Source organism: Opisthocomus hoazin, chromosome 26 (assembly GCF_030867145.1).
Source record: "Opisthocomus hoazin isolate bOpiHoa1 chromosome 26, bOpiHoa1.hap1, whole genome shotgun sequence".
NCBI classification, from domain to species: domain Eukaryota; kingdom Metazoa; phylum Chordata; class Aves; order Opisthocomiformes; family Opisthocomidae; genus Opisthocomus; species Opisthocomus hoazin.
Window position 1 is genome coordinate 4,410,602 of NC_134439.1, and position 27,163 is coordinate 4,437,764.

The following is a 27,163-nucleotide window of genomic DNA, read 5'->3' on the forward strand; positions in this document are numbered from 1 at the left end:
CCCCGCACCCCCCCGGGTGCCACACACACGCGTGTGCAATTGCACGAGCTGGCGGGCGCGGGCACACGCGCACACGCGTGTGCGCGCGAGGGGGGGAGGCACGCCAGCCCCTCGTGCATGCACATGCGTGCTGGCTGCCGACCCCCCGCCTGTGCTCACATGCGTGTGCGATGGCACGCCGGCTGGCAGTGGGTGCTTGCACACACGCGTGCCGCCGTGCACGGAGCACACACGTGTCATTGCACGCCCACTCATGCGTGATTCACTGCCAGCCCGTCACACACACGCATCCACACATGTGTTCACACTCATGTGCAAGCCTGATGGCACACCCGTCCCACGTGTGTGCACACGCATGTGTGCAGCTGCGTGCTACTGCCACAGACACTCACACGTGCACCGTTGCACAGCAGCCCATGGCACACGCATGCTCACACGGTGTGTGCCATCACACGCCAGCCTGTGGTGCACACACACTCACATGTGTGCCGTTGCACACTGGCTTATCAGACATGTGATTGCACACTAACCCACACGCAGCTGCACATGTGATTGTCACACACACATGCTGTTACACGCGTGCCACTGCACTCCAACCCAGGGCACACTCACACGTGTGCCATTGCACACTAGCACACGGTGCACGCTCCATACGTGCCAATTCACACATACACAATGTGAACACTCACACATGTGACATTGCACACCTGCAGGCAGCTCACACTCACACACAGGCTATTGCACACCAGCTGCCAATGTGCACGCACACCCACTCACACACGTGTGCTGTTGCACACCGGCACATGGTGCATGCTCACATGTGTGTCATTGCATACCCCCGCCACATGCACGCACACACATGTGCTGTTGCACACCAGCACGTGGTGCATTCACACCCGTGTGCCGTTGCACACCTGCACGTGGCACACACACACAGGCTGTTGCACACCAGCTGCCAGTGTGCACACACGTGCACTCACACACGCGTGCCATCGCACACCAGCACATGGCACACGCTTACACGTGTGTCATCGCACCCCCCCCATGCACTCTCACACGTGTGTCCTTGCACACCCACCCCCCAACGTGCGCTCACACCCGCGCGCCGTTGCACACCCGCCCCCCCCGGCCCCTTTAAGGCGCCCCCCCCCCCCCGCCGCGCCCCGCCCCGGAGGGAGGGGGAAGGGGGGGGAAGGGGGGGGGGCGAGGCTATTTTTAGCACAGGGTTCCGTCACGTGACGGCGAGTGACGTCACCGAATGTTGTTGTCGGGGCGGGCGGGGCCCCGCGGCAAAGATGGAGGGGCGGCGGGGCGCGCGCGGGGCGGCGCGGAGGGGCACGGCGCAGGTACCGGGGGGGGGGGGGGGTGTCGGTGCGGCGGGGTTACAGTGGGAGGGGGGCTTCGGGGGGGGGGGGGGGAACCGGAATTGCGGGGTGTAATGGGGGGGGAGCCCCCCTCGTGCATTGTTGGGGGGGCCCGGTGCAGTGGGGGGGCCGTGAGCCAGCGCGGTGGTTCCGCCGCGCGGGCCCTTTGCGGGGGGGGCCGTTGCACCGCGCCGGGCTGGGGTCTGCAGGCAGCGGCCCCCCCTCCCCCCCGGGGTCCGTCGCGCCGCTGGGGAGCTGAGCGTGGCCCCCCCGACCCCCCCTCGGGGCGATGCCTTGGCTGGGGGGGAGCTGCAGCAGCGGGGGGGGGGGGTCCCGGCCCGGCCCGGCCCGGCCCGGCCCGGCCCGAGCGTGTCGTGTCCGTCCCCCCCCCCCGTAGGGCTGGGTCCGACCCCTCGTCAGGAAACCCACGGGGGGGTCCCCCCCGTGTCCCCCCGTGTCCCCCCATTCCTCGCCACCCCCCCGGGCTCCCCGATTCTCCCCCCCCCGTTCTCCTGCAGAGCCTTGTGTAACGCTGCCGGCCCCCCCGGGGTCCCTCTCCCGCGCCCCCCCCTTAGCGACGACCCCAGACCCCCGGGGACAGCAGCCGGGAGCGGGGCCCCATCCTGCCCCCTGCTCAGGGCTGGGGGGGGGGGGCACGGTGCTGGACCCGGCCCTCGGCTCCAAGCAGCCCGGGACCCCGTGTTTGGGGCTGAGGGGGGGAGTGGGGGGTGTCTCTCGTGGGGGGGGGGGGCACCTCGCAGGGTGGGTGCTGGGGTGCTGACGAGGGTGCTTGGTCCCGCAGGGCTCCCGGGCGGCGCGGGCACAGCCCCGGCGCTGACGGCCCCCCCCGGCACCCGCCTCGGCGCGTCCCCCCGGCACCCACCGACACCCCCCGGCCACCATGGACCCCCAGAGCGACGCAGGTGAGATGGGGGGGACACACACACACCGGGGTGGGGGGGCTGCACCCTACCCTGTGCCGGGCATCCCCCCCAGACCCCAGCACGGGGGTGGGGTCCCCACCGCGGCGCCGGACCCCCCAGCTCCTCCCTCCAGCACCCATCGGGTGTCGCGGGGGGGGGGGGACGCGCACCCCGGCGTCTGACCCGACGCGGCTCGGCAGCACCGCGCGCCCACCGCGCCGCTCGGCAGCGCCCGCGTGGGTGTCGCCGTGCCAGACGGGCGCGTGCGGAGCGGCGGCGGGCGCTGTGCCGGGGGGGGGCCGGGGGGGGGGTCCCCACGCTGTGCCGAGCCACCCCGGTGACCCCGGACCCTGACATCCACCCGCGGAGGGGTGGGGAAACTGAGGCAGGGGGTCAGGTCACCGTGGGGGGGGGAAACTGAGGCAGGGGGTCAGGTCAGTGAGGGGGGGGGAAATTGAGGCAGGGGTCAAGTCACTGTGAGGGGGGGAAACTGAGGCAGGGGGTCAGATCACCGTGGGGGAGGGGGGGAACTGAGGCAGGGGGTCAGGTCACTGGGGGGGGGAACTGAGGCAGGGGGTCAGGTCAGTGCGAGGGGGGGAAACTGAGGCAGGGGGTCAGATCACCGTGGGGGGGGAAAATGAGGCAGGGGGTCAGGTCACCATGGGGGGGGAAAATGAGGCAGGGGGTCAGGTCACCACGGGGGGGGGGAAACTGAGGCAGGGGGGGAATTCCGGTGGCATCCGGACCCCGTGGACCCCCCGGGGCTGCCCGCAGCCATCAGGGTGCTCAGGAGGGGAAACTGAGGCACGGAGGGAGGGGTGGGTGACAGAGCCCCCCCCGGTCCTGCTGGATGGAGCCAGGGACTCATGCTTGGTTTGGGAGTGGGGGGGGGAGGGGGTGTCCCCTCTGTCCCCAGACCCCCCCCAGCCGCCCGCCGGTATTTTTGGAGCGGCCGCAGGGCTGGAGCGGTGCCTGGCACGGGGCTGGCACGCGGCGCGGTGGCACGGGGACACAGCCCCCCCCGTGCCGTCCTCGGGGGTCCCCTCCCGGCCGTGGCTCCGAGTCTCAGCCTTGGGGGGGGGGGCTTTGGTTGGCTGAAGCCCCTCGGCTGCTGCGATGAGTTGGGTGGGTCTCAGCTGGGCGTCCCCCGTGGGACCCCCCCCCTGCGCCCGGGGGTCCCCAGTCACCCTTTGGGTGCTCTGTGCCCCCCCCCCCCACTACTCCACTTACGCCCCTTTCCCGTGCTCCCCCCAAAACCGTGCTGTGTTTGGGGGGTCGTCCCGGGGGGCCGGGCACCCTGCTTCCCTCCATCCCTCCCGGGGGTCCCTGCTGCACCCCCCCCACCACCACTAGAAGGAGGGGGGGTCCGGGGGGGTCCGCGGCCCGGAGGGCTCGTTCCCGTGGCCTCCTGCCCGCTGGTGGCACCAGAAATAGCCGGGGCTGACGTCAAGGCCCAGCGCACCCCGGGGGGGGGGCTTGGGGGGGGCCGGGGGGGGGCCAGCCCATAAATATCCCGGCTATTAAAAGTCTCGGCTTGGGATTAAGGCACTGGTAAATAAACGTGGCTGCTGGCGGCGGGGGGGTTACGCACGGCTGGGGGGGGAGGGCGGGGGTGCGTGTGGGGGGGGGGTGTCACCATCCCCGGGGTGGGGGGGGGGCTGTCACAGGCTCAGCCCCTCGCCACCCCCCGGCCCCACCGAGCCGCTTCGAGTCACTGATGTGGCAGAAAAGGTGCTGAGTCGGCGTCTGCACACCCCCCCCCCCCCCCCCGCGCTGGCCTGGGGACCCCCCAACCCCCGGGGGGGGCTCCCAGGTGGGGGGGGGCCCGCTTGCGTTTGTTTTCCCGGGGTGGGGGCTAAACCCCTCCGTGTAACCCGGATTTTATTCCCGGAGGCGCTGATGCGGATTAACGTCCCCGGCAATTAGGGGCTCGGCTGGGGGGGGGGCTTGGGGGGGGGCAGGATGGGGCTGGGGGGGCATCGTGGGGACCCCAGCCCTGCTGCAGGCCTCCCAGTGCCCCCCCCCCCATCATGCAGGGGCAGCCCCTCTCCCCCAGCCCCCAGGGCAGTTTGGGGTGCAGCTGGGTGGCCCCTGTGTGTCCCGGGGGGGGCTGTATCGTGGGGGGGGGGGGCACACAACGCACCCCGTCCCGCGGGAGCCGCCGTGGGCCCCCCCCCCCGACACGCTGCCCTATTTATAGCTGGCTCCTCCTGTGCGTGGCTATTTCCAGGCACCGCAGAGAAGAGTCCGGCGGGGGGGGGGGGGACGGGGACGATGCACCGGGGGGGGGGGGCACCCAGCCCCACCCTGCCTGCGATGGCGGGAGGGGGGGCTGGATCTGCTCCCCTCGCCCCTAACTGCAGGGATGCTCGGTGACCCCTGTGCTGGGGGGGGTTGAGTTTGGGGGGGCTGAGGCTTTGGATGGATTGGGGGGGGCACACCTCAGGGCCCCCCCCCCGCGACGCTGCAGCCCCTTTAGGAGCGGCCTGGGTGTTTCTCTGCAGAGGGGGGGTCCGGCCATGAGCCCTCTCTGGAGCTCCTGTCCCGCGCCCAGCTCCACACCGCCCTCCCCACCCCAGGTGAGTGCTGGGGGGGGGTCCCGGCCCCCCCACCCCGTGCCCAGACCCACCAGCATCCCACCCCCACTGGTCCTGTCCCCCCACGTCCCCTCCCGTTGGGACATTTTGGCTGCATGTCCCCCCCCTCCCCCAGGCTGTCCCTTGCTGCGGGGCTGGGGGGGGAGCGCCTGGGTTGTGGCCCCCCAGCATCGTCCCCGGGAGCCTGGCACCCACAGGCAGTGCTTCCCCCCCCCCCCCCCCCGTGAGTTTCGGGGTGTCCCCATCCCTGGGGTAGCAGAGCGGCTGTCCCGGCGCTGGGGGGGGACACCCCGGTCCCCAGTGCTCTGCCTGGGGTGGGGGTGGGGGGGCACACGCCCCCCGGGGGGGTTCGGCGAGGGTCGCGGTGTCTCCCTGCCGGGACGGGGGGTCCCCGGCTGCTCTGCGCCGGCTCGGGGCGGGTTGGGGTGCTGGGGGGGGCCGTGGTGGCACCTGGGGACGCGGGGGGCTCCGCGTGGGGGGGGTGTGCAATGGGGAGAGCTGCTCTGCATGCAGGGGTGTGCAAGTGGACAACTGCTTGTGCATGGGTGTGCAACAGGGAGAGCTGCTCTCCTTGCATGGGTGTGTGAGTGGTCAGCTGCTCGTGCACGGGTGTGCAATGGGGAGAGCTGCTCTGCTCACACGGGTGTGCAAGTGGCCAGCTGCTTGTGCACGGGCGTGCAGGGGTGTGCAACAGGGAGAGCCGCTCTCTTCACAAGAAGGCGTGCGGAGGGACCAGCCCTTCTTGCACTGGTGTGCACGGGGTTGGCTCTCCTTGCACGAGTGTGCACAGGTGTGCAAGAGGGAGAGCTGCTTTCCTTGTGTGGGTGTGCAACAGGGAGAGCTGCTCTCATATGGGTGGGTGTGTGAGGGGCAGAGTCACTCGCCTTGCACGGGTGTGCAAGAGGGAGAGCCGCACTCCTTGCACAGATGTGTGTGAGGGAGCAGCCCTCCTTGCACGGGTGTGCACGGGGCTGGGTCTCCTTGCACGGGTGTGCAGGGGGGAGAGCTGCTCTCCTTGCACGAGTGTGCATGGATGTGTAAGAGGGAGAGCTGGTCTCTTTTCATGGGTGTCTGTGAGTGTGCAAGAGGGAGAGATGCTCTCCTTGCACGGTTGTGCATGGATGTGCAAGCAGACAGCTGCTCCCCGTGCACGGGTGTGCAAAGGGCAGAGCTGCTCTCCTTGCACTGACACGTGCGAAGGGCCTGGCCCTACTTGCACGGGCATGCGGGAGGGAGAGACGCGCTCCTTGCACAGACGCGTGCAAAGGGACTGGCTCTACTTGCACAGCTGTGCGTGGGGCTGGCTCTCCGTGCACGGGTGTGCACGGATGTGTAAGAGGAAGATCTGCTCTCTTTGCATGGGTGTGTGTGAGCGTGCAAGAGGGAGAGGTGCTCTCCTTGCACGGGTGTGCAAGAGGGAGAGGTGCCCTCCTTGCACGGGTGTGCAAGCAGACAGCTGCTCCCCGTGCACGGGTGTGCAAAGGGCAGAGCCGCTCTCCTTGCACCGACGTGTGCGAAGGGCCTGGCTCTCCTTGCACGGGCGTCCCGAGCCGTGGCCGTGCTGCCCATCCTGGCCTCCCCCAGCGGGGGGGGGCTCGCTGGGGGGGTCCCAGCCCCCACCGTGTCCCCATTTCCCACAGGACCCCCCCATTGCCCCCCCCCCCCGGTGCCAGCGCTCGGTCAGTGGGTCCCCCGGCTTGGGGGGGGGCCCAGGGCAGCGGGGGGTTAAGCAGCTCGGTCCCTCCCGGGGTGGGGGGCTGGCAGAGGGTGGTGGCCCCCCCCGCAGGGTGGTGGCCCCGGCCCCTCGCCAGCCCAAAGCCACTTCTGAGCCCCTAAGTGCAGGTTTGGCCAGGGCTGGGCCGGCCCCTCCCGGGGCTATTTTTAGCTGCCCCCCCCCAGCGGGTGCTGCCCTCCCCACCCCAGTGCTGGGTGCTGCCACCCCCCCCACTGCACCCCGACACCCACTGGGGGGGACTTTGTATGTGGGTGTCCCCAAAGTGGGGGGCTGTCAGGTCTGGGGGGGCTGCAGGGCACCCCAGTGTGCCCCCACCTCAAATCCCTCCCCCCCCGGGAGAACCAAACCCCCCGGGGGGTGTTGGGATGGGGGGGGGTCTGGGGGTGCCCCATGGCCGCCCTTGCATGTCGAGGGAGAGTTGGCACTGACTGGGGGTACTGGGACATACTGGGGGGGCTGGTTGGTGTATGGGGGGGCTGGTTAGTTTCCGGGGGGGCTGCCAGGCATGGGGGGCTGGTTCATACTGGGAGGAGCTGGTTTGTACTGGGAAAGGCAGGCTGGCACTGGGGGGACTGGTTAGCACTGGGGCGTGCAGCGTGGTACTGGGAAAGGGGGCTGGCAGGTTTTGGGGGGCTGGCAGTGGGGAGGGGGGGCTGGCTGCCCTGCGGGGGGGGTCGGTGCCCGAGCGTGGTGGCACGGTGACGTCCGCGGGTTCGTCCCGGGCACACGTCAGTGCCCGACGTGCGGCCGCGTGCGCGGGGCTGGGGGGGGCCAGGGTGCGTTAGCATGCGGCGCCCGCCCCCCCCCCGCCCCCGCCTTCCTGTTTGCGTGGGGATGGGCCCCCCCCCGCTGTCCCCCTCCATCCGCCTGGGTCCCTCCCCGTGTCCTTCACCGATGGGGGGGGGGTTTATGCCCATCCCTGGGTTGAGGCTTGCGGGGGGGGGGGTGGGGGGGTGGGGCTTGATCCTGCCCCCCCCATCTGGTTTCGGGGCCGGTTTTTGCACGTTGCAGATGTGGGGGCTCGGCTCGGGGTGACCCCTCCCCGGTTTTTGAGTGGGGGAGGGAAACTGGGGCCCGGGGCTGATCCAGGGCGCTTGGAGCTGGTGGGAGACCCCTGGGGTCCTGATGGGAGGGGCTTATCCCTCAACCCCCCCCCGTCCCAGGCAGCCCCCCACCCCTGAGACATCCCCAAACTGCTGCCAGCTCCCCCCTGTCCCTGGGACACCCCCAAACTGCTGCCAGCTCCCCCCCCATGCCTAGAATGCCCCCAGCTCCCCCCCCATCCCTGGGACACCCCCAAACTGTTCCTAGCTCCCCCCACATGCCTTGAATGCTCCCAGCTCCCCCCCCATCCCTGGGACACCCCCAAATTGCTCCCAGCCCCCTGCTCATCCCTAGGACACCTCCAGCCCACCCCCAGCTCCCCCCTGTCCCTGGGACACCCCCAAACTTCTCCCAGCTGCACCCTGTACCTGGGACACCCCCAGACTGCTGCCAACTCACCCCCCATTGCTGCGACCCCCCAGCCCCCCCCCAGTTCCCCCCCCCCCATCCCTGGGACACCCCCAGTCTGCTCCCAGCTGCCCCCCCATCCCTGGGACACCCCCAGTCTGCTCCCAGCTGCCCCCCCATCCCTGGGACACCCCCAGAACTGCTCCCAGCTCCACCCACATCCCTGGGACACCCCCAAACTTCTCCCGGCTGCCCCTCCATCCATGGGACACCCCCAAAATTGCTCCCAGCTCCACCCCCCATCCCTGGGACACCCCCAGCTCCACCCCCCATCACTGGGACACCCCCAGCCTGTCCCCAGCTCCCCCCTGCCCATCCCTGGGACACCTCCAGAATTGCTCCCAGCTCCACCCCCCATCCCTGGGACACCCCCAGAACTGCTCCCAGCTCCACCCCCCGATCCCCGGGACACCCCCAAACTGCTCCCAGCTCCCCCTTGCCCATCCCTGGGACTCCCCAGCTCCCCCCCTCCCCTGTCGCTGGGACCCCCGCCCGCCCGCTGAGCCTGCCCGCTGCCCGCAGGGGCGGAGGGGCCGGCGGAGGCACACGCGGCACCCGAGGCAGTCGGGGAGCGCCGGGGGCCGGGGCTGGACGCGGCGGCACGGGAGCGGCAGCTGCAGCGGGAGCTGCTGGCCCTCAAGCAGCAGCAGCAGCTCCAGAAGCAGCTGCTCTTCGCCGAGTTCCAGAAGCAGCACGAGCACCTCACCCGCCAGCACGAGGTCCAGCTCCAGAAGCACCTCAAGGTGGGCTGGGGGCGATGGAACCGGGGGGCATCACCTGCCTGGGGTGACGGAGTGGTTGGGTGGAGATTGGGGCTGATGGAGCTGGGGGGCATCTCCTGTCTGGGGTGACGGAATCATTGGGTGGAGATTGGGGGTGATGGAGCCGGGGGGCACCACCTATCTGGGGTGATGGAGTGGTTGGGTGGAGATTGGGGCTGATGGAGCTGGGGGGCATCTCCTGTCTGGGATGATGGAGTTGTCACGTGGAGACTGGGCGTGATGGCGGTGTGGGGCATCACCTGTCTGGGGTGATGGAGTCATTGGGTGGAGATTGCGGGTGATGGAGCCAGGAGGCACCATCTATCTGGGGTGACGGAGTGATTGGGTAGAGACTGGGGGTGTCGGAGCCAGGGGCATCACCTGTCTGGGGTGATGGAGTGATCGGGTGGAGATTGGGGGCGATGGAGCTGAGGGGCATCGCCTGCCTGGGGTGACGGAGTCATCGAGTGGAGATTGGGGGTGATGGTGGTGTGGGGCATCACCTGTCTGGGATGATGGAGTTGTTGGGTGGAGACTGGGCATGATGGAGATGTGGGGCATCACCTGTTTGGGGTGGTGGAGTCATCGGGTAGAGATTGGGGGTGATGGGGCATCACCTTTCTGGGGTGACAGAGTGATTGGGTGGAGACTGGGCATGATAAAGGTGTGGGGCATCACATACCTTGGGTGACGAAGTGATTGGGTGGAGACTGGGGGTGATGGAGCTGCGGGACATCACCCATCTGGGGTGACAGAGTCGTTTGGTGGAGATTGGGGGCGATGGAGATGTGGGTCATCACCTGCCTGGGGTGATGGGGCTACTGGGGGGAGATTGAGGATGGTGGAGCCATGGAGCATGACCTTTCTGGGGTGATTGGAGCCATTGGGAGAGTACTGGGGCTGGTGGAGCCATGGGGCATCCTGTGTCCAGGGTGATGGAGCTATTGAGGGGAGGTTGGGGGTGACGGAGGGGCAGGACATTGTTTGTCTTGGAGATTGTGGAGGTGCGGGGAGGGATTGTGGGTGATGGAGCTGTGGGGCATTGCCTTTGTCAAGGTGGTGGAGCTGTGGGGAGGGATTGGGGGTGATGGAGCCATAGGGCGTGACTTGGCTGGGGTGATGAAGCTGTTGGGGGAGACTGGGGGTGATGGAGCCATGTGGCATCGCATGGCCAGGGTGGTGGAGCTGTGGGGAATCAGCTGTCAGGGGTGACGGAGCTGGAGGGCATTGCTTATCCACACTGATGGAGCTGTTGGGGGGAGATTGGGGGTGATGGAGCCGTTGAACATCACCTGTCTGGGGTGATGGAGCTGTGGGGCATCACCTGTCTGGGGTGATGGAGCTGCGGGGCATCACGTGTCTGGGATGGTGGAGCCATGGGGCATCTGTTGACTGGGATGATGGAGCCGTGGGGCATCACCTGTCTGGGGTGATGGAGCTGCGGGGCATCCGTTGACTGGGATGATGGAGCCATGGGGCATCACCTACCCAGGGTGATGGAGCCGTTGGGGGAGAGGTTGGGGGCCATGGGGATGGGGGGGGAGGTTGGGCTCGATGGAGCCGCGGGGCACCGTGTTCCTTGGGGTGCTGGAGCTGCGGGGCGTCGCACCCCGGGGCGCCAGCGCTGTGGGGGGATCGGGGTTGGGGAGGGGGGGGTCCATCGCCGAGCCCCCCGCCCCATCGCGCAGCAGCAGCAGGAGGCGCTGGCCGCCCGCCGGCAGCAGGAGCTGGAGCAGCAGCGGCAGCGGGAGCGGCAGGAGGCCCTGGAGCAGCAGCAGCGCCTGGAGCAGCTCCACGCCCTGCGCACCAAGGACAAGAGCCGGGAGAGTGAGCCCGGGGGGGGGGCTGTGGGGATGGGGGGGGGCTGGGGGGGGCTGTGTGGGACTGGGCGGCCATGGGGGATGGGGGGCTGGGGTGGTATGGCGGGCTGGGGGAGGGGATGTGGGTGCTGGAGGCTCCCTGGGGGGGCTGTGGGGGGGGGCTGGGTACGTGCTGTCCGTCCCCCCCCCCAATCCCAGCTGTGCCCCCCCCAGGCGCCATCGCCAGCACCGAGGTGAAGCTGAAGCTGCAGGAGTTCCTGCTCAGCAAGACGAAGGAGCCGGGCGCCGGCCCCCCCAACCATTCCCTCCCCCAGCACCCCAAATGTTGGTAGGTCACCCCCCCACCCTCACAACCCCCCCCCCCAAAGCGGGGTGGGACCCAGGCATCCTAGCAGGGGTCTCTGCTGCCTTCCCCCCCCTCCCAGGGCTCACCACACCTCGTTGGACCAGAGTTCCCCCCCCCAGAGCGGCAGCCCGGGGACCCCCCCGTCCTACAAACTCCCCCTCCTCGGCACCTACGACGGCCGGGACGATTTCCCGCTCCGCAAAACCGGTGGGTGCCGGAGCGCCGGCGGGCGAGGGTGGGGGGACGCCGGGAGCCGTGCCGGGGGCTAACGCCGCTTCCCGGGTGTGCCCCCCCCCCGCACCCCCCCGCAGCCTCCGAACCCAACCTGAAAGTGCGCTCGCGGTTAAAACAGAAGGTGGCCGAGCGCAGGAGCAGCCCCCTGCTGCGGAGGAAGGACGGCACCGTCATCAGCGCCTTCAAGAAGCGAGCCGTCGAGATCACGGGTGAGCCGACACGCCATGACACGCCATGACACGCCACAACACGCAGCCCCCGGGAGCCGCCGGCCGGGACCCCGCGTCCTCTCGGGGCTTCCGGGGCGTGCGCGTGGGTGTGCGTCGTGCGTGCACGCGTGCTTCTGCACATGGATGTTTGGGTAGCATGTGAACACATGTGCTGCTGCACATACGTGCTTGTGCAACACGTGTGCAGGTACATGCTTGTGCAGCGTACACACGTGCTTCTGCACATACGTGTTGATACAGTGTGTGCAGACATGTTTCCGCACATACATGTTAATGGAGTGCGTGCACCGATATGTTTGTGCACAAACATGTTGGTGCACTGTCTGCACACGTGTGTTTTTGAGCATATGTTGTGTAACGTGTGCACATGTGTGTACCTGCACATACATGGTTGTGCCACTCGTGTCCATGTGTACTTGTGCAGGCACATGCTTGTGCAATGTGTGCGCATGTGCTTGTCCACATACACGATTATGCAATGCACGCACACGTGTGCTTCTGCACATACATGCTTGTGCAACATGTGCATATATGTTCCCGTGCAGATACACGCTTGTGCAATGCATGCATGTGTGTTTCTGCACACACGTGCTTGTACAACATATGCACACGTGTGCTTGTGCACATACGTGCTTTTGCAATGTGTGTGTGTTTGTGCACACGTGTACTGCACATACATGGTTGTGCAATGTGTGCACGCATGTTTCTGCACACACATGCTTGTGAGACATGCATACGTGTGTTTCTGCACATACATGCTCGTGCAGTGTGCGCACACTCGTTTCTGCAACAGCTGCACCTGCACACGCTTTCAGCACATGTGTACATGCAATTCCAACACGTGTGTACACGTGTGCTTATGCAACATGAGTGCACACGTGTGCTTGTGCGCTCGCCCGCCTGTGCGTGTGCACACACGCTCGGGTGCAGGCTGCCCTGTCCCGCCGCGGCCGCGCAGCCCAGCAGGGCCCGGGGCGGGGGTGACGCGGCCCCCTGTGCCACGCGGTGCCACGCGGTGCCAGGCGGTGCCGTGCGGTGACGGCGCGCGGCCCCGCAGTGTCCTCGGTGTGCAGCAGCGCCCCGGGCTCCGGGCCCAGCTCCCCCAACAGCTCCCACGGCGCCATCGCCGAGAACGGCTTCACCGGCTCCGTCCCCAACATCCACGCCGAGGTAGGAGCCAGGGGGCACACGCGTGTGCGGGGCGCGGGCTGGGAGCGTGTGCAGGGTGCGTGTGTGTGTGCGGGGCATGCTGGGAGCATGCGCAGGGCGCACGTGGATGTTCAGGTGTGTGCTGAGTGTGCTCGGTGTGCACATGTGTGTTCAGGCGGGCTCTGTGAGCACATGTTCATGTGTGCTGAGTGTGCTACATGTGTGCAGGTGTGTGCCATGAGCATGCTCAGGGTGCACATGGGTGTTCAGGTGGGTGCTCTGAGCATGTTCAGGGTGCATGTGTGTTTTCATGTGTGTGCTGAGTGTGCTTAGCGTGCACATGTGTGTAGGTGTGTGCCGTGAGCATGCTCAGGGTGCACATGGGTGTTCAGGTGTGTGCTGTGAGTGTGCTCAGTGTGCACAGGTGTGTTCAGGCGGGCTCTCTGAGCATGTTCAGGGTGCATGTGTGTTCACATGCACATGTGTGCAGGTGTGTGCTGTGAGCATGCACAGGGTGCACATGCATGTGTGGGGCATGTGCTGTGAGTGTGTACAGGGCATACACATGTTCAGGTGTGCTGAGTGTGCTTAGCATGCACACGTGTGCAGGTGTGTGCTGTGAGTGTGCTCAGGGTGCACATGGGTGTTCAGGTGGGTGGTCTGAGGATGTTCAGGGTGCATGTGTGTTTTCATGTGTGTGCTGAGTGTGCTTAGCGTGCACATGTGTGCAGGTGTGTGCTGTGAGCACACTCAGGGTGCATAAGTGTGTTCAGGTGTGTGCTCTGAGTGTGCTCAGTGTGCACGTGTGTTCAGGCAGGCTCTGTGAGCACATTCAGGGTGCATGTGTGTTCACGTGTGTTCAGCATGCACGTGTGTGCCATGAGCACACGCAGGGTGCACACGTGTTGTCACGTGGGTGCTGTGGGTGTGCTCAGGGTGTACGCGTGTGCTTGGGCACATGGTGTGAGCATGCTCGCTATGGACACGTGTGCAGGTGTGTGCTCAGTGTGCACAAGTATGTTCAGGTGGGCTCTGTGAGCACGTTCAGGGTACACGTGAGTTCACATGTGCTGAGCGTGCACGTGTGTGCTGTGAGCATGCACAGGGGGCACATGCATGTGGGGCACGTGCTGTGAGTGTGCACAGGGCATACACGTGTTCAGATGTGTGCTGAGTGTGCTTAGCGTGCACATGTGTGCAGGTGTGTGCTGTGAGCGTGCTCAGCGTGCACACGTGTGTTCATGTGTGTGCTCTGAGCACATTCAAGGTGCATTTCTATGTTCAAATGTGTGCTGACTGTGCTTAGCATGCACACATGTGGAGGTGTGTGCTGTGAGCACGCTCAGGGTGTGTAAGTGTGTTCTGGTGTGTGCTGTGAGTGTGCACAGCATGCACATGTATGTTCAGGCGGGCTCTGTGAGCACGTTCAGGGTGCACATGTGTTCACATGTGCTGAGCATACACATGTGTGCAGGTGCGTGGTGTCAGTGTGCTCCACATGCACCCACGTGCAGATGTGTGCCGGGGGCGTGCCCAGGCTACACGTGTGTGCAGCCAGGGTGCGTGCTTAGCGTGTGCACACGCATGCAGATGTCTGGTGCGGGCTTGCTCAGGGCGCACACGCGTGTTCAGGCGTGTGCAGCCAGCATGCTCAGCGTGCACACGTGTGCCCTGCTGTGAGCAGCCAGCGTCTGCGTGCTTGGGCTGCACACACGTGCTCAGGTGTGTTGTCCAGGAGCACACGCGTGCTCAGGCACACGCATGTGCGTGCTGATGGCGTGTCACGCCGTGTCCCTGTGCCCCGCAGCAGCTCCTGCCCCAGCACCGAGCCGTGACGCTGGACGGCGCCGGCCAGCTCAGCCTCTACACGTCCCCGTCCCTGCCCAACATCTCCCTGGGGCTGCAGGCCACCGTCACCGTCACCAACTCCCACCTCAACGTGAGCGGGGCCGGGGGGGGGGGCTGGGGTCCCATGGGGGTGGCCTGGGGACCCTGCGCCCGTGGGGTGGCTGCTGGGTGGGGGGTGGGGGGGGTTTCCACGGCGTCCGGGCTCCGGCTGGCTTCGTGCCTCAGTTTCCCCACGGCGCTGAGGGATGTCGGGGAGGGGGGGGGGGCTGGCATCCCGTTCCCCGGTTTTGGGGGTGACACCGCCGTCCCCGCAGGCGTCCCCCAAGCTGTCGCCGCAGGCGGAGGCCGAGCGCCCGGGGGTGGCCGCCCTGCGCCCCGGCACCGCGCTCACCGGCAAGTTCCTGAGCACGTCGTCCATCCCGGGGTGCCTGCTGGGGGTGGCCCTGGACGGGGACCCCCCCGCCGGCCCCGCGTCCCTGCTGCAGCACGTCCTGCTGCTGGAGCAAGCGCGGCAGCAGAGCACGCTCATCGCCGGTCAGTCCCCTGCCCTGCCTCAGTTTCCCCTGTTGGCAAACCACCCCCCAAGCCCCCCAGCTGGGTTTTGGGGGGGTCGGGCTGACTGAGGGGGGGGGTCCCGCAGTGCCGCTGCACGGGCAGTCGCCGCTGGTGACGGGGGAGCGCGCGGGGGGCGTGCGGACGGTGAGCAAGCTGCCGCGGCACCGGCCCCTGAGCCGCACGCAGTCGTCCCCGCTGCCCCAGAGCCCCCAGGCCCTGCCCCACGGCCCCCTGCCCCACGGCCCCCTGCCCCACGGCGCACTCCAGCATCACTTCCTCGACAAGCAGCAGGTCCAGCTGGGCAAGGTGGGGCAGGGGGCTGCCGTGGGGCTGGGAGGGGGACTGGGGTAGGGTACGGGGTGGGTGTGGGGCTGGGGTGGGTTGGGAATGGGGTGGGCGTGGGGCAGGGGCTGGTGGGGATGGGTGTAGGGTGGCCATGGGGTGTAAGGTATGGGGTGCATATGGGGTGGGTGTGGGGTATCTGTGGGGTGTGGGATGGGTATGGGCTGGCTGTGGGGTGCATATGGGGTCAGTATCGGGAGTCTGGGGGGTACGGGGTGGGCATGGGGTGCCTATAGGGTGGGTATGGGGTGGACATGGGGTGCCTGTGGGGTATGGAGTGGGCATGGGGTGCATATGGGGTGGCTCTGGGCTGTGGGGTGCGTATGGGGTGGCTGTGGGGTGCATATGGGGTATCTATGGGGTATTGGGTGCTTATAGGGTGGGTATGGGGTGGCCGTGGGGTATGGGGTGGGCATGGGGTGGTTGTGGGGTGTGGGGTGATTATGGGGTGGCTGTGGGGTGCCTATGGGGTGGGCATTGGGTGCGGGGTGGCCGTGTGGTGGCTGTTGGGGGGCTGCGGGGCATTGGGGTGCGAGGGGGGGTGTGGGGTGTGTCACTTCGGCCCCTGCACCCACCGCCCCCCCCTCAGCTGCTCCCCAAGGCGGGCGAGCTGGCACGGCAGCCCCCCACCCACCCCGAGGAGACGGAGGAGGAGCTGACGGAGCAGCAGTCCCCCCCCCCGGGTGACGGGGTGCCCCCCGCCCCCCCCCTCGCCTCCCCGGACGCCGGGGACCCCCCGGAGCGGCCGCGGGACCCCGAGGGCTGCGGGGCACCCAGCGAGGAGCCGGGCGACAGCGGCGACGAGGCCGAGGTCCCCGACGTCGCCGAGCTGGGGGTCACCTACGAGCAGGTGAGACCTCGGGGACCCTCAGGGATCAGTGCCGGGGGGGGACCCCCAAATATCAGCGACTCCCTGAATGTGTCGTGTCCCCCCCCCCCCAGACCCTTGCACGAGCATCCTTCTCCCGAGCCCTGGTCCCCGGCTCTCGGCCAGCCGTGCCCCCCCTCCCCAGCTTTTTGGGGGCCCGGCCCCCCCTTTTGCTGCTGCAGCGATGACTCGGAGGGGTCGGTGACTCATCCCCCCCTCCCTGCTCCGCCACCCCCGCGCCGCAGCCCCCCCGGCCCCCGCAGTGACTCATTCCCCGCCCCCCCCCAACACCTCGGACGTGGCCGGGACGAGGGGACGTGGCCGTGCCTCGTGCGGGGGGGTCCGGGGCTGATGGGGGGCTGGGTCCCCCCCCAGGTGTACCCCGAGGCGCCGCTGCAGCTGTACCCCCCCACCCCGCTGGGTGTCCTGGCGCTGCCCCACCCGGCCCTCGCCCGCACCCAGTCGTCCCCCGCCGGCGTCAAGCCCCCCGCGCCCGACGGGCCCCCCAAGCACCTCTTCACCACAGGTACGGGGCGGGGGTCCCGGGGCGGGGGCTGCGGCCCCTGGGGTGCCCCGACCCTCGGTGGGGCTGGGGGTGGCTGTGTCCTGTAGGGTGTCACCTCTCCCATGGGGTGACCCTGCCCCACAGGGTGCCCCATCCCTTGGTGGACCCCAAGGGTGCCTGTGCCCCCCCCTAGAGTGCCCCATCCCTTGAGGTCCCCGGGGGTGCCCCTGTCCCCTCAGCTGCCCCATCCCCTGGGGTGACATGGGGTCCCCTGGGGTGCCCCATCCCTTGGGGTGACATGGTGGGGTGCCCTTATCCCTTGGAGTGCCCCTGTCCCCTGGGGTGCCCCATCCCTTAGGGTGCCCAGGGGTCCCCCTGTCCTGTGGGATCCCTTTGTCCCATGGGTGCCCCATCCCTCGATGTGCTCAGGGATGCCCCTGTCCCATGGGTGTCCCCTGCCACAGGGTGCCCCATCCCTTGGTAGACCCCCTATGCCATGGGATCCCTCTGTCCCCTGGGGTTCCCAATCCCTCAAGGTGCTCAGGGGTCCCCCTGTCCTATAGGGTCCCCCCATCCCCTGGGGTTCCCAATTCTTTAGGGTGCCAAAGGATCCCCCTGTCCCATGGGGTTCCCAATCCCTTGGGGTGCCTGGAGATCCCCTTGTCCCATGGGATCCCCCCATCACCTGGGGTTCCCAGTTCCTCGGGGTGCCCGGGGGTCCCGCTATCCCATGGGATCCCCCATTCCCTGGGGTTCCCAATTACTCAGGATGCCCGGGGGTCCCGTTATCCCATGGGATCCCCCCATCACCTCAGGTTCCAAATCCCTCACGGTGCTCGGGGGTCCCACTGTCCCATGGGATCCCCTCCGTCCCCTGGGGTTCCCAATTTCTTGGGGTGCCCGGGGGCACCCCTGTCCCACGGGGTCCTGCTCTCCCATAGGGTTTCCCATCCCTCGGGGTGCCCGGGGTTCCCCCTGTCTGCTGGGATCCCCCTGGGAGCCCCGTGGCCGAGGGTGGGGGATCCTGGGGGGCAGGGATCCTGGGGGGTGGGGATCCCGGGGGGCGGGGGTCCTGGGGGTGGGGGTCCCGGGGATCCCGGGGGTCGGGGATCCCGGGGCTCGGGGGTCCTGGGGGGCGGGGATCCCGGGGGTCGGGGATCCTGGGGGGCGGGGGTCCCGGGGGCGGGGGTCCCAGGCGTGGCTCCCGCCGCAGGCGTGGTGTACGACACCTTCATGCTGAAGCACCAGTGCACCTGCGGCAACACCAACGTCCACCCCGAGCACGCCGGCCGCATCCAGAGCATCTGGTCCCGGCTGCAGGAGACCGGCCTCCTCGGCAAGTGCGAGGTGAGCCCCCCCCCCCCCCCCCCCCCAGCTTTCTCGGGGGTCCCCTCCTCGCCTTGGCCGGGGGGGGCTCACCCCCGCATCCCCCTCCCCAGCGCATCCGGGGCAGGAAGGCGACGCTGGAGGAGATCCAGACGGTGCACTCGGAGCATCACGCGCTGCTCTACGGCACCAGCCCCCTCAACCGCCAGAAGCTCGACAGCAAGAAGCTCCTGGGTGGGTGCCGGCACCCACCCGGGTCCCCTGCCGGAGTCGGGAGGGGGGGGCACCATCCCCACCGCTCCCCCCCACCCCATCACGGCGCTCTCTGTCCCACCAGGACCCATCAGCCAGAAGATGTACGCGGTGCTGCCGTGCGGGGGCATCGGGGTGAGTACATGGGGGTTGGGGGGGTCCCCGGGGAGGCCTGGCCCCGCTGACGTGTGTCCCCCCCCCGCAGGTGGACAGTGACACGGTGTGGAACGAGATGCACTCGTCCAGCGCGGTGCGCATGGCGGTGGGCTGCCTGGTGGAGCTGGCCTTCAAGGTGGCCGCTGGCGAGATCAAGGTGAGGGGGGCGGGCGGGCACGCGGCCCCTCGCGCTGGGGGGGTGCGGGCTGCCCTGGGGGGGTTCCCTGCGCACGCTGGCACGGGCAGCGCCCGCGTCGGTGCTCACCCGGCGTGCAAAGGCCCTTGTGCAAGCTCGTGTGTGTGCACGGTGCTTTCTTGCACGCTTACCTGGAGGCACTATGGCCCCCTGCATGATTGCATGCATGTGAAGTGTCCTCACGCGTGTTTACCGGGGGTGCAGTGGCCCTTGTGCAAGCTCACGTGCATGCACGATGCGTTTTTGCACACTTATCTGGAGGTGGGATGACCCTCCACGTGCTTGCATGCGTGTGCTGTGTCCTCACACGTGATTATCTGGGGTGTAACGGCCCTTGTGCAAGCTCGTGTGTGTGCACGGTGCTTTCTTGCACACTTACATGGAGGTGTGATGGCCCTCTGCACACTTGCATGCGTGTGCAGTGTCCTCACACGTGTTTACCAGGGGTGCAATGACCCTTGTGCAAGCTCGTGTGCATGCACGATGCTTTCTTGCACACTTACATGCGTGTGCACTGTCCTCACACGAGTTTATCGGGTCCATGATGACCCTTGTGCAAGCTCGTGTGTGTGCATGGTGCTTTCTTGCACGCTTACCTGGAGGCACTATGGTCCTCTGCACGCTTGCATGCGTGTGCAGTGTCCTCACGTGTGTTTACCGGGGGTGCAATGGCCCTTGTGCATGCACGGTGCTTTCTTGCACGCTTACCTGGAGGCCCTATGCCCCTCCGCACTCGTGCATGCGTGTGCACTGTCCTCACACGTGTTTACCTGGGGGTGTGATGTCGCTTGTGCAAGTGTACACGTGTGTGCACCGCTCTCAGGCACGCTTACCTGTGTGTGCGATGGTGCTTGAGCACGCTTACGTGTGTGTGTGCTGACACCACGGGCGCGTACCTGGGCATGCAGGGATCCTCGTGCACGCTCGTGTGCGTGTGCGCCGTGTGTGATCACCCCTGTGCAAGCTGCCGTGAGTGTGCACCGCTCCTGTGCACGCTTACCCGGGGGTGTGACGGTCCTGAAGCACGCTTGCGTGTGCACTCACACCGTGCACACGTAACTGCGCGTGCGCGGCGGCCCCTGGGCACGCTTACACGTGTGCCGTGTCCTTGCACGTGCTTACCTGGGGCGTGACGGCCTCCGTGCGAGCTCACACGTGTGTGCACCGCTCCTGTGCACGCTTACCTGTGCGTGTGCAATGGTTTTCAAGCAAGCTTGCACACGTGCGCTCACACGTGTGCTCGTGTGGGTGTGCACGGTGTGCAGGACGCGCTTGTCCTTGCGTGTGCTTGTGTAGGCGTACGTGACGGCACGTGTGTGCACCCTTGTGCACGCTTGCACACGCGTGTGCACTGCCCCACCCCGCACGCTCGCCTGGGGACACGCCACCGCCCTGGCGCACGCGTGGGGACGTGCCACGCGTGTCCCCCTCTCTGTCCCCGCAGAACGGCTTCGCCGTCATCCGCCCGCCGGGCCACCACGCCGAGGAGTCCGCGGCCATGTGAGCGGGGTGGCCGGGAGGGGACCCCCCACCCGGTGTTGGAGTTGGGGGGGGAGGGGGGACACGGGGGGGAGGGGGGACACGGCGGGGGGGTCGTGGCGCTCACCCCGACCCCCCTGTCCCCAGGGGCTTCTGCTTCTTCAACTCGGTGGCCATCTCGGCCAAGCTGCTCCAGCAGAAGCTCAGCGTGGGCAGGATCCTCATCGTGGACTGGGTAAAGCCCCCCCGCCCCGGGGAGGGAGGGGGGGTCCCCCCAGGGGACCCTGTGGCGTGGAAGGGGGGGTCCCTGAGCCCGCTGACCACCCCCCCGGCAGGACATCCACCACGGCAACGGGACCCAGCAAGCTTTCTACGGGGACCCCGACGTCCTCTACATCTCCCTGCACCGCTACGACGACGGCAACTTCTTCCCGGGCAGCGGGGCGCCCGAGGAGGTGGGGGGGGGGCTTCGGGGGGGTGGGGGGGGGACACCCCGAGACTGGGGCCTGGGGGGGTCACCTGGGGGCTTTGCCCAGGTCGGCAGCGGGATGGGAGTGGGCTACAACATCAACATCGCCTGGACCGGCGGCGTGGACCCCCCCATCGGGGACGTGGAGTATCTGACTGCCTTCAGGTGGGGGGCCGGGGGGGGTGGGGGGGGTCCCTGCATCCTGGGGGAGGGTCCCTGGGGTCCCTGCATCCTGGGGGCGGGGGGTGTCCCTGCACCCTTGGTGGGGAAAGCAGTGTGTCTTGGGAGGGTCCCTGTGCCTTTGGGAGGGTCCCCGTGTCCCGAGGGGGGTCCCCGCATTCTCGGGGGGGGGGTCTCTGCATCTTAGGGGGGGGCATGCACCCTTGGGAGGGGTCCCTGCACCCTTGGTGGGGAAATCGCTGTGCCCTTGGGAGGGTCCCTGTGCCCTTGGGGGGGGTCCCTGCACACTGGGGGTGGTCCCTGCATCCTAGGGGGGGGGCTTGCACTATTGGGGGGGTGGGGGGTCCCTGCACCCCTGTGGGGGAAATTGCTGTGTCCTGGGAGGGTCCCTGTGCCCTTGGGGGGGTCCCTTCACCCTAGGAGGGGGGTTCTGGTGCCCTTGAGGGGACATCGCGGTGTCTTGAGGGGTGTCCCCGTGCCCTTGGGGGGGTCCCTGCATCCTGGGAGGGGTCCCTGCACCCTGAGGGGTCCCCGTGCCCTTGGAGGAGGGGGGGGGGGGTCTTTGCGCCCTTGAGGGGGAAAATCCCTGTGTCCCGGGGGGGTCCCTGTGCTCCTGGGGGGGGGTGGTCTTTGCACCTTGGGAGGGGTCCCTGCACCCTGAGGGGTCCCCGTGCCCTTGGAGGAGGGGGGGCGAGTTGCACCCTGAGAGGGGTCCCCACGTTCTGGAGGAGTCCGTAGACTGTGGGAGGGGTCTCTGCACCCTCAGGGGTCCCCATGTCTTGGGAGGGGGCTTTCCGTGCCCTCGAGGTGGGGTCCCTGTGCCCTGGGGTGGGGTCCCCATATCGTGAGGGGGGTTCCCTGCGCTCGGGGGGGTCCCACATGTCCTGGAGGTGGGTCCCTGCACCCTGAGGGGGATCATCGTGTTATGGGGGGGTGTTCCATACACCCTGGGGGGGATCCCCCGTGCCCTTGGGGGGGGTCCCCGTGTCCTTTGGGGAGGTCCCTGTGTCCCTGGGGGGGGTGCCCCGTGCCCTTGAGGGGTGTCCCCGTGCCTTTGGGGGGGGTCCCCATGTCCTTTGGGGAGGTCCCTGTGTCCTTGGGGGAGTCCCCGTGTCCCTGGGAGGGGTCCCCATGCCCTTGGGGGTGTCTCTGTGCCCTTGGGGGTGTCCCCGTGTCCCTGGGGGTGTCCCCGTGTCCCTAGGGGGTGTCTCTGTGTCCTTGGGGTGGGTCCCCGTGTCCCTAGGGGGTGTCCCCGTGTCCCTGGGGGGGGTCCCTGTGCCCTTGGGGGTATCTCTGTGCCCTTGGGGTGGGTCCCCGTGTCCCTAGGGGGTGTCTCTATGTCCTTGGAGGTGTCCCCGTGTCCCTAGGGTGGGTCCCCGTGCCCTTGGGGGTATCTCTGTGTCCTTGGGGGTGTCCCCGTGTCCCTGGGGGGGGTCCCCGTGCCCGCCCCTGACCCTCCGCCCCCCAGGACCGTGGTGATGCCCATCGCCAACGAGTTCTCCCCGGACGTGGTCCTGGTCTCGGCCGGCTTCGACGCCGTCGAGGGTCACCTCTCCCCGCTCGGCGGCTACTCCGTCACCGCCAAATGTGAGAGGGGTTCCGGGGGTGTCCCTGGGGTGGGGACCCCAGCTGAGCCGCTTGTCACCCCCCCTGCACGTGGTGTCCCCCAGGTTTCGGCCACTTGACGAAGCAGCTGATGATGCTGGCGGGGGGCCGGGTGGTGCTGGCGCTGGAGGGGGGGCACGACCTGACGGCCATCTGTGACGCCTCGGAGGCCTGCGTCTCCGCTCTGCTCGGCCTGGAGGTACGGGGGGCACCCGGGGGGACCCCCCCACACCCGTGGGGACCCCTCCTGCCCCCCCGCGGGGTGCGGGGTGCATCGATGCGCACGCCCTGTGCCGTGCCTCAGTTTCCCTTGGGTTGAGGAGGGGCTGGGGTCCCCTCCCTGCTGTGGAGGGGGAGGTTTGGGGGTGCTGGCAGCAGGTTTGGGGGTCCTGATGGTCTGTGTGTGTCCGTCCCCCCCTGCAGCTGGAGCCCCTGGATCCGTCCCTGCTGCAGCAGAAGCCAAACGTGAACGCGGTGGCCACCCTGGAGAAGGTCATCGAGATCCAGAGTGAGCGGTGGGGGGGGGTCCCGGGGCTGCCCCTGCCCCTGGGGTACACGGGGAGGGGGGGTCCCAGTGGGTCTGTCCCTGCCATGGTGGGGTCCCGGGGCTGCCCCTGCCCTCCGGGGGGACATGGGAGGGGTCCCAGGGCTGATTCTGTCACGGGGGGGCACAGGGGGGGTCCCAGTGGGTCTGTCCCTGCCATGAGGGGGGGGTCCTTGGGGCTGTCCCTGTCCTGGGGGGGTCCTTGGGGCTGTCCCTGCCGTGGGTGGGAGCTCGGGGGGGTCTTTGGGGCTGTCCCTGTCCTTGGGGTCCCGGGGGGTCCCTGGGGCTGTCCCTGCCCACGGGCAACATGGGAGGGGCCCAGGGGCTGATTCTGTCACGGGGGGGGGCACAGAGGGGTCCCCAAGGCTGTCCCTGCCATGGGGGTCCCAGGTGAGGTCCCCAGGGCTGCACCAGCTGTGGGTGACACGGGGGTCCCTTGGACTGCCCCACCATGGGGGTCTCGTGGGTCCTCCCGGGTTGTCCCTGCCGTAGGGGGTCCCATGAGTGGCCCCGGGGCTGACCCTGCAGTGGGCGTCCCCAGGGCTGTCCCCTTTGTGGGGTCCCAGGGGAGGTCCCCAGGGCTGTCCCAGCTGTGGGTGACACGGGGGTCCCTTGGCTTGTCCGTGCTGTGGGGGGTCCTATGGGTCCCCCCGGCTTGTCCCCACCCTGGGGGTCCCATATTTCCCCCTGCATTGTCCCCGCCGTGGAGGTCCTCTGGGTCCCCCCGGGTTGTTCCCGCCATGGAGGTCCCCTGGGTCCCCCTGGCTTGTCCCCACCATGGGGGTCCCATGTTTCCCCCGGGGTTGTCCCCACCATGGGGGTCCCATGTTGCCCCCGGAGTTGTTCTCACCATGGTGGTCCCATGGGTGCCCTCAGGGTTCTCCCTGCTGTAGGGGCCCCATGTTTCCCCCTGTGTTGTGTCCACCATGGAGGTCCCCTGGGTCCCCCCAGGTTGTCCCCGCCGTGGGGGCCCCATGTTTCCCCCGGGGTTGTTCTCACCATGGTGGTCCCATGGGTGCCCCTAGGGTTGCCCCCACCATGAGGGTGCCATGTTTCCCCCTGCGTTGTCCCCGCCATGGGGGTCCCATGGGTCCCCCCAGGTTGTCCCCGCCGTGGGGGTCCCATGGGTGCCCCCAGGGTTCTCCCTGCTGTAGGGGCCCCATGTTTCCCCCCGGGTTGTGTCCGCCATGGAGGTCCCCTGGGTCCCCCCAGGTTGTCCCCCCAGGTTGTCCCCGCCATGGGGGTCCCATGGGTGCCCCCAGGGTTCTCCCTGCTGTGGGGGCCCCATGTTTCCCCCTGGGTTGTCCCCACCATGGGGGTGCCGTGTTTCCCCCTGCGTTGTTCCCGCCATGGGGTTCCCCTGGGTCCCCCCGGGTTGTCCCCGCCGTGGGGGTCCCACGGGTGCCCCCGGGGCCGTGCCCAGCCGTGCCCGTGCCGCAGGCAAGCACTGGGGCTCGGTGAAGCGCTTCGCTGCGGCCGTGGGCTGCTCCTTGCTGGAGGCGCAGAAGGGGGAGGCGGAGGAGGCCGAGACGGTGACGGCCATGGCGCTGCTCTCGGTGGGCGCCGAGCAGGGGAGCGCCGACCCCCAGCCCAGGTACGGCCCCCCGGGGAGCCCCGAGGGGGCCACGCGTGTCCTCAGCGTGGGGATGCGTGTCCCTGGGGCGAGCATGGAGCTGCGTGTGTTCTCAGGGTGGGGACGCATGTATCTGGCGTGTGCGTGGAGCCACGCGTGTCCTCAGCATGGGGGTCTGTGTCCCTGGGGTGGGCACAGAGCCACACGTGTCCTTGGGGTGGGGATGCATGTCCCTGGGGTGTGCAGAGCCACGTGGGTCTTCAGCATGGGGACGCGTGTCCCTGGGGTGTGCATGGAGCCACACGTGTTCTCAGGGTGGGGACGCATGTATCTGGCATGTGCTGGGAGCCACGTGTGTTCTTGGGGTGGGGATGCATGTATCTGGCATGTGCTGGGAGCCACGTGTGTTCTCAGCATGGGGATGCGTGTCCTTGGGGTGTGCACAGAGCGATGCGTGTCCTCAGCATGGGGATGCGTGTTCCTGGGGTGTGCACGGAGCCACACGTATCCTTGGGGTGGGGACCCATGTTTCTGGGGTGTGCACAGAGCCACGCATGTCCTTGTGGTAGGGATGTGTATCCCTGGGGTGGGCATGGAGCCACACGTGTCCTTGGTGTGGGGATGTGTGTCGGCACAGAGCCACGCGTGTCCTCAGAGTGGGGATGCGTGTCCCTGGGGTGTGCACGGAGCCACACGTGTCCTCGGGGTGGGGATGTGTATCCCTGGGGTGTGCGTGGAGCCACGCGTGTGCTGGAGGGATGCGTGTTCCCCTTGGCTGTGCACGGAGCTGGCCCTGTCCGTGGGGGCTGCGTGTCCTCAGGGAGCAGCCGTGTCCCTCGGGGCTGCACACGGAGCCACGCGTGTCCTTGGCGGGCACATATGACCCCTACACTGGCGTGTCCGGCCCCGAGGACGATGGGGACCGGGGGGGTGACGGGGCCGTGGCGGGGGTGGCTCCCGGCGTCGCTGCCTCAGTTTCCCCGCTCTGCCCCTGGCCAGGCCGGCGGAGGAGCCGATGGAGGCCGAGCCCGCGCTGTGACCCCGGCCCCACGCCGTGACCCCCCGGCCCCACGCCGTGACCCCCCGGCCCCGCGCGGCCCAGGTGATTTCCGTTTCCAGAAAAGAAACACCGAGAAGAGAAACACACACACAAAAATCACGTTAAAAAAGAAAAAAAAACACATTAAAAAAAGGACAAAAAAAAAAAAACCCGAAATGGAAGAAACCAGGAGGAAAAACAGAAAAAAAAGAGGAAAATATTTTCTTTTTCTATTAAAACGAGGAGAAAAACCACAAAAAAAATTCCCCCCCCCGTCCTGTTGGACCCCGGCTCCACGCGGTGTTTGCGGTCGTGTCTCTGTGCAGCATCGGTTCCACCAGCACCCCCGCTCCCCCCCCCCCATCGGGCTTTCCCGGCGCTGCCCCGGGCCCCCCCCGGCCCCCGCCGCGGCTCCTCTCGTTTCTGTTTTTAGGGGGTTTTTCCTGATTTTCTCCCCCTTTATTTTTTTTCCCACTCGTTCGCTCCCCGGCTTCGGTGTCCGTTCCCCCCCCACCCGGGGGGAGGCGATGGGAAATATTCGTGCCTTTAATTCAGTCCGGTTTTTTATTTAATGCCTTAATTTCCCGCTGATTTTTTGGGTTTTCTGGATTTTCTTTTTTTTGGCCTATCCCCTTGGCGTCCCTGCGAGGGGTGGGGGGACGAGCCCCATCCCTGTGTCCCCCTGGGTCGATGGGTGGTGGCTCCCCCTCCCCCCGCACCTTCGTTGGGAGGAAATTTTTTCAGTTCGGAAAAGAGAGGAGGAGGAAAAAAAAGGAAAAAAAAAAAAAGACAAAAAAGAGGAAAAAAGACACTTTGCTTTTCCTGTCACTTCACCAGCTGGAGGGGGCTCGGAGCGATTTTAGCTTTAAAAGAGAGAAAAAAGACAAACACACACACACACACACACACACACACACCCCCCCCGCGAATCAAAGGTATATAATTTTATTACAGATGTATTATTTAATAGTATTTTTTTAATGGGTGGCACCGGCCACGGGGCCCGGGGCGGGGGGGGGGGACGGGGACAGCGCTTCGTGTTTTAAGTTATTCGGGGGGGGGGGGGGGTTGGGGTGGCGCCAGGGGGGTCCTCAAATTGGGGCGGCGGTGGCGGAGATGGGGCTGAGGGGGTGTCCCCTGTCACCTCCCCCAGCCCTGGAGGTCCCCAGGTCAGGGTGGTGGTGGTGGAGATGGGGCTCGGGGGGGGTGTCCCCTGTCACCTCCCCCAGCCCCGGGGGTCCCCGGCTTGGGGTGATGGGTGGGGAGGGAGGGGGGTGGCACCGAGGCTGCGGGGGTCCACCTGTCCCCATCACTGGGGACAACCCCTTGGCCCCAATGGGGGGGGGGGGGGGGGGCTCTGTCGGGTGGACCCTTCCTATCCGTCCCCTTCCATAGTGGGGGGGGGTGTGTGTCACAGCTGCCAGCCCCCAGCCCAGGAGGGAGCAGCCCCTTCCCAGGGGTGCCGGCCCGGCAGCGAGGCCGTCTTGCTTTGGGCTGGGGTCCCGTGTTCCCCCCCAGGCCGCTGTGTCCCCCCCCCCGTCCCCCCCTCGGTTTC

The 27,163-nt window shown here is 67.8% G+C and overlaps 1 protein-coding gene across 1 annotated transcript; it reads left to right on the top strand.

Moving 5' to 3' along the window:
* Positions 1-1,258: 1,258 nt before the first annotated feature.
* HDAC5 (histone deacetylase 5) lies at positions 1,259-26,561 on the top strand. The gene is given in 27 exon segments (XM_075443309.1): positions 1,259-1,346; positions 2,167-2,213; positions 2,215-2,287; positions 8,654-8,874; positions 10,581-10,719; positions 10,926-11,040; positions 11,138-11,265; positions 11,370-11,501; positions 12,580-12,692; positions 14,479-14,610; positions 14,834-15,053; positions 15,160-15,380; positions 16,006-16,266; positions 16,660-16,810; positions 18,003-18,136; positions 18,229-18,349; positions 18,453-18,502; positions 18,573-18,680; positions 20,164-20,219; positions 20,346-20,433; positions 20,534-20,653; positions 20,735-20,832; positions 22,316-22,434; positions 22,518-22,651; positions 22,876-22,960; positions 24,437-24,590; positions 25,569-26,561. Coding segments are annotated over 27 exon segments (3,348 nt in total). The 3' UTR covers positions 25,609-26,561.
* Positions 26,562-27,163: the final 602 nt, after the last annotated feature.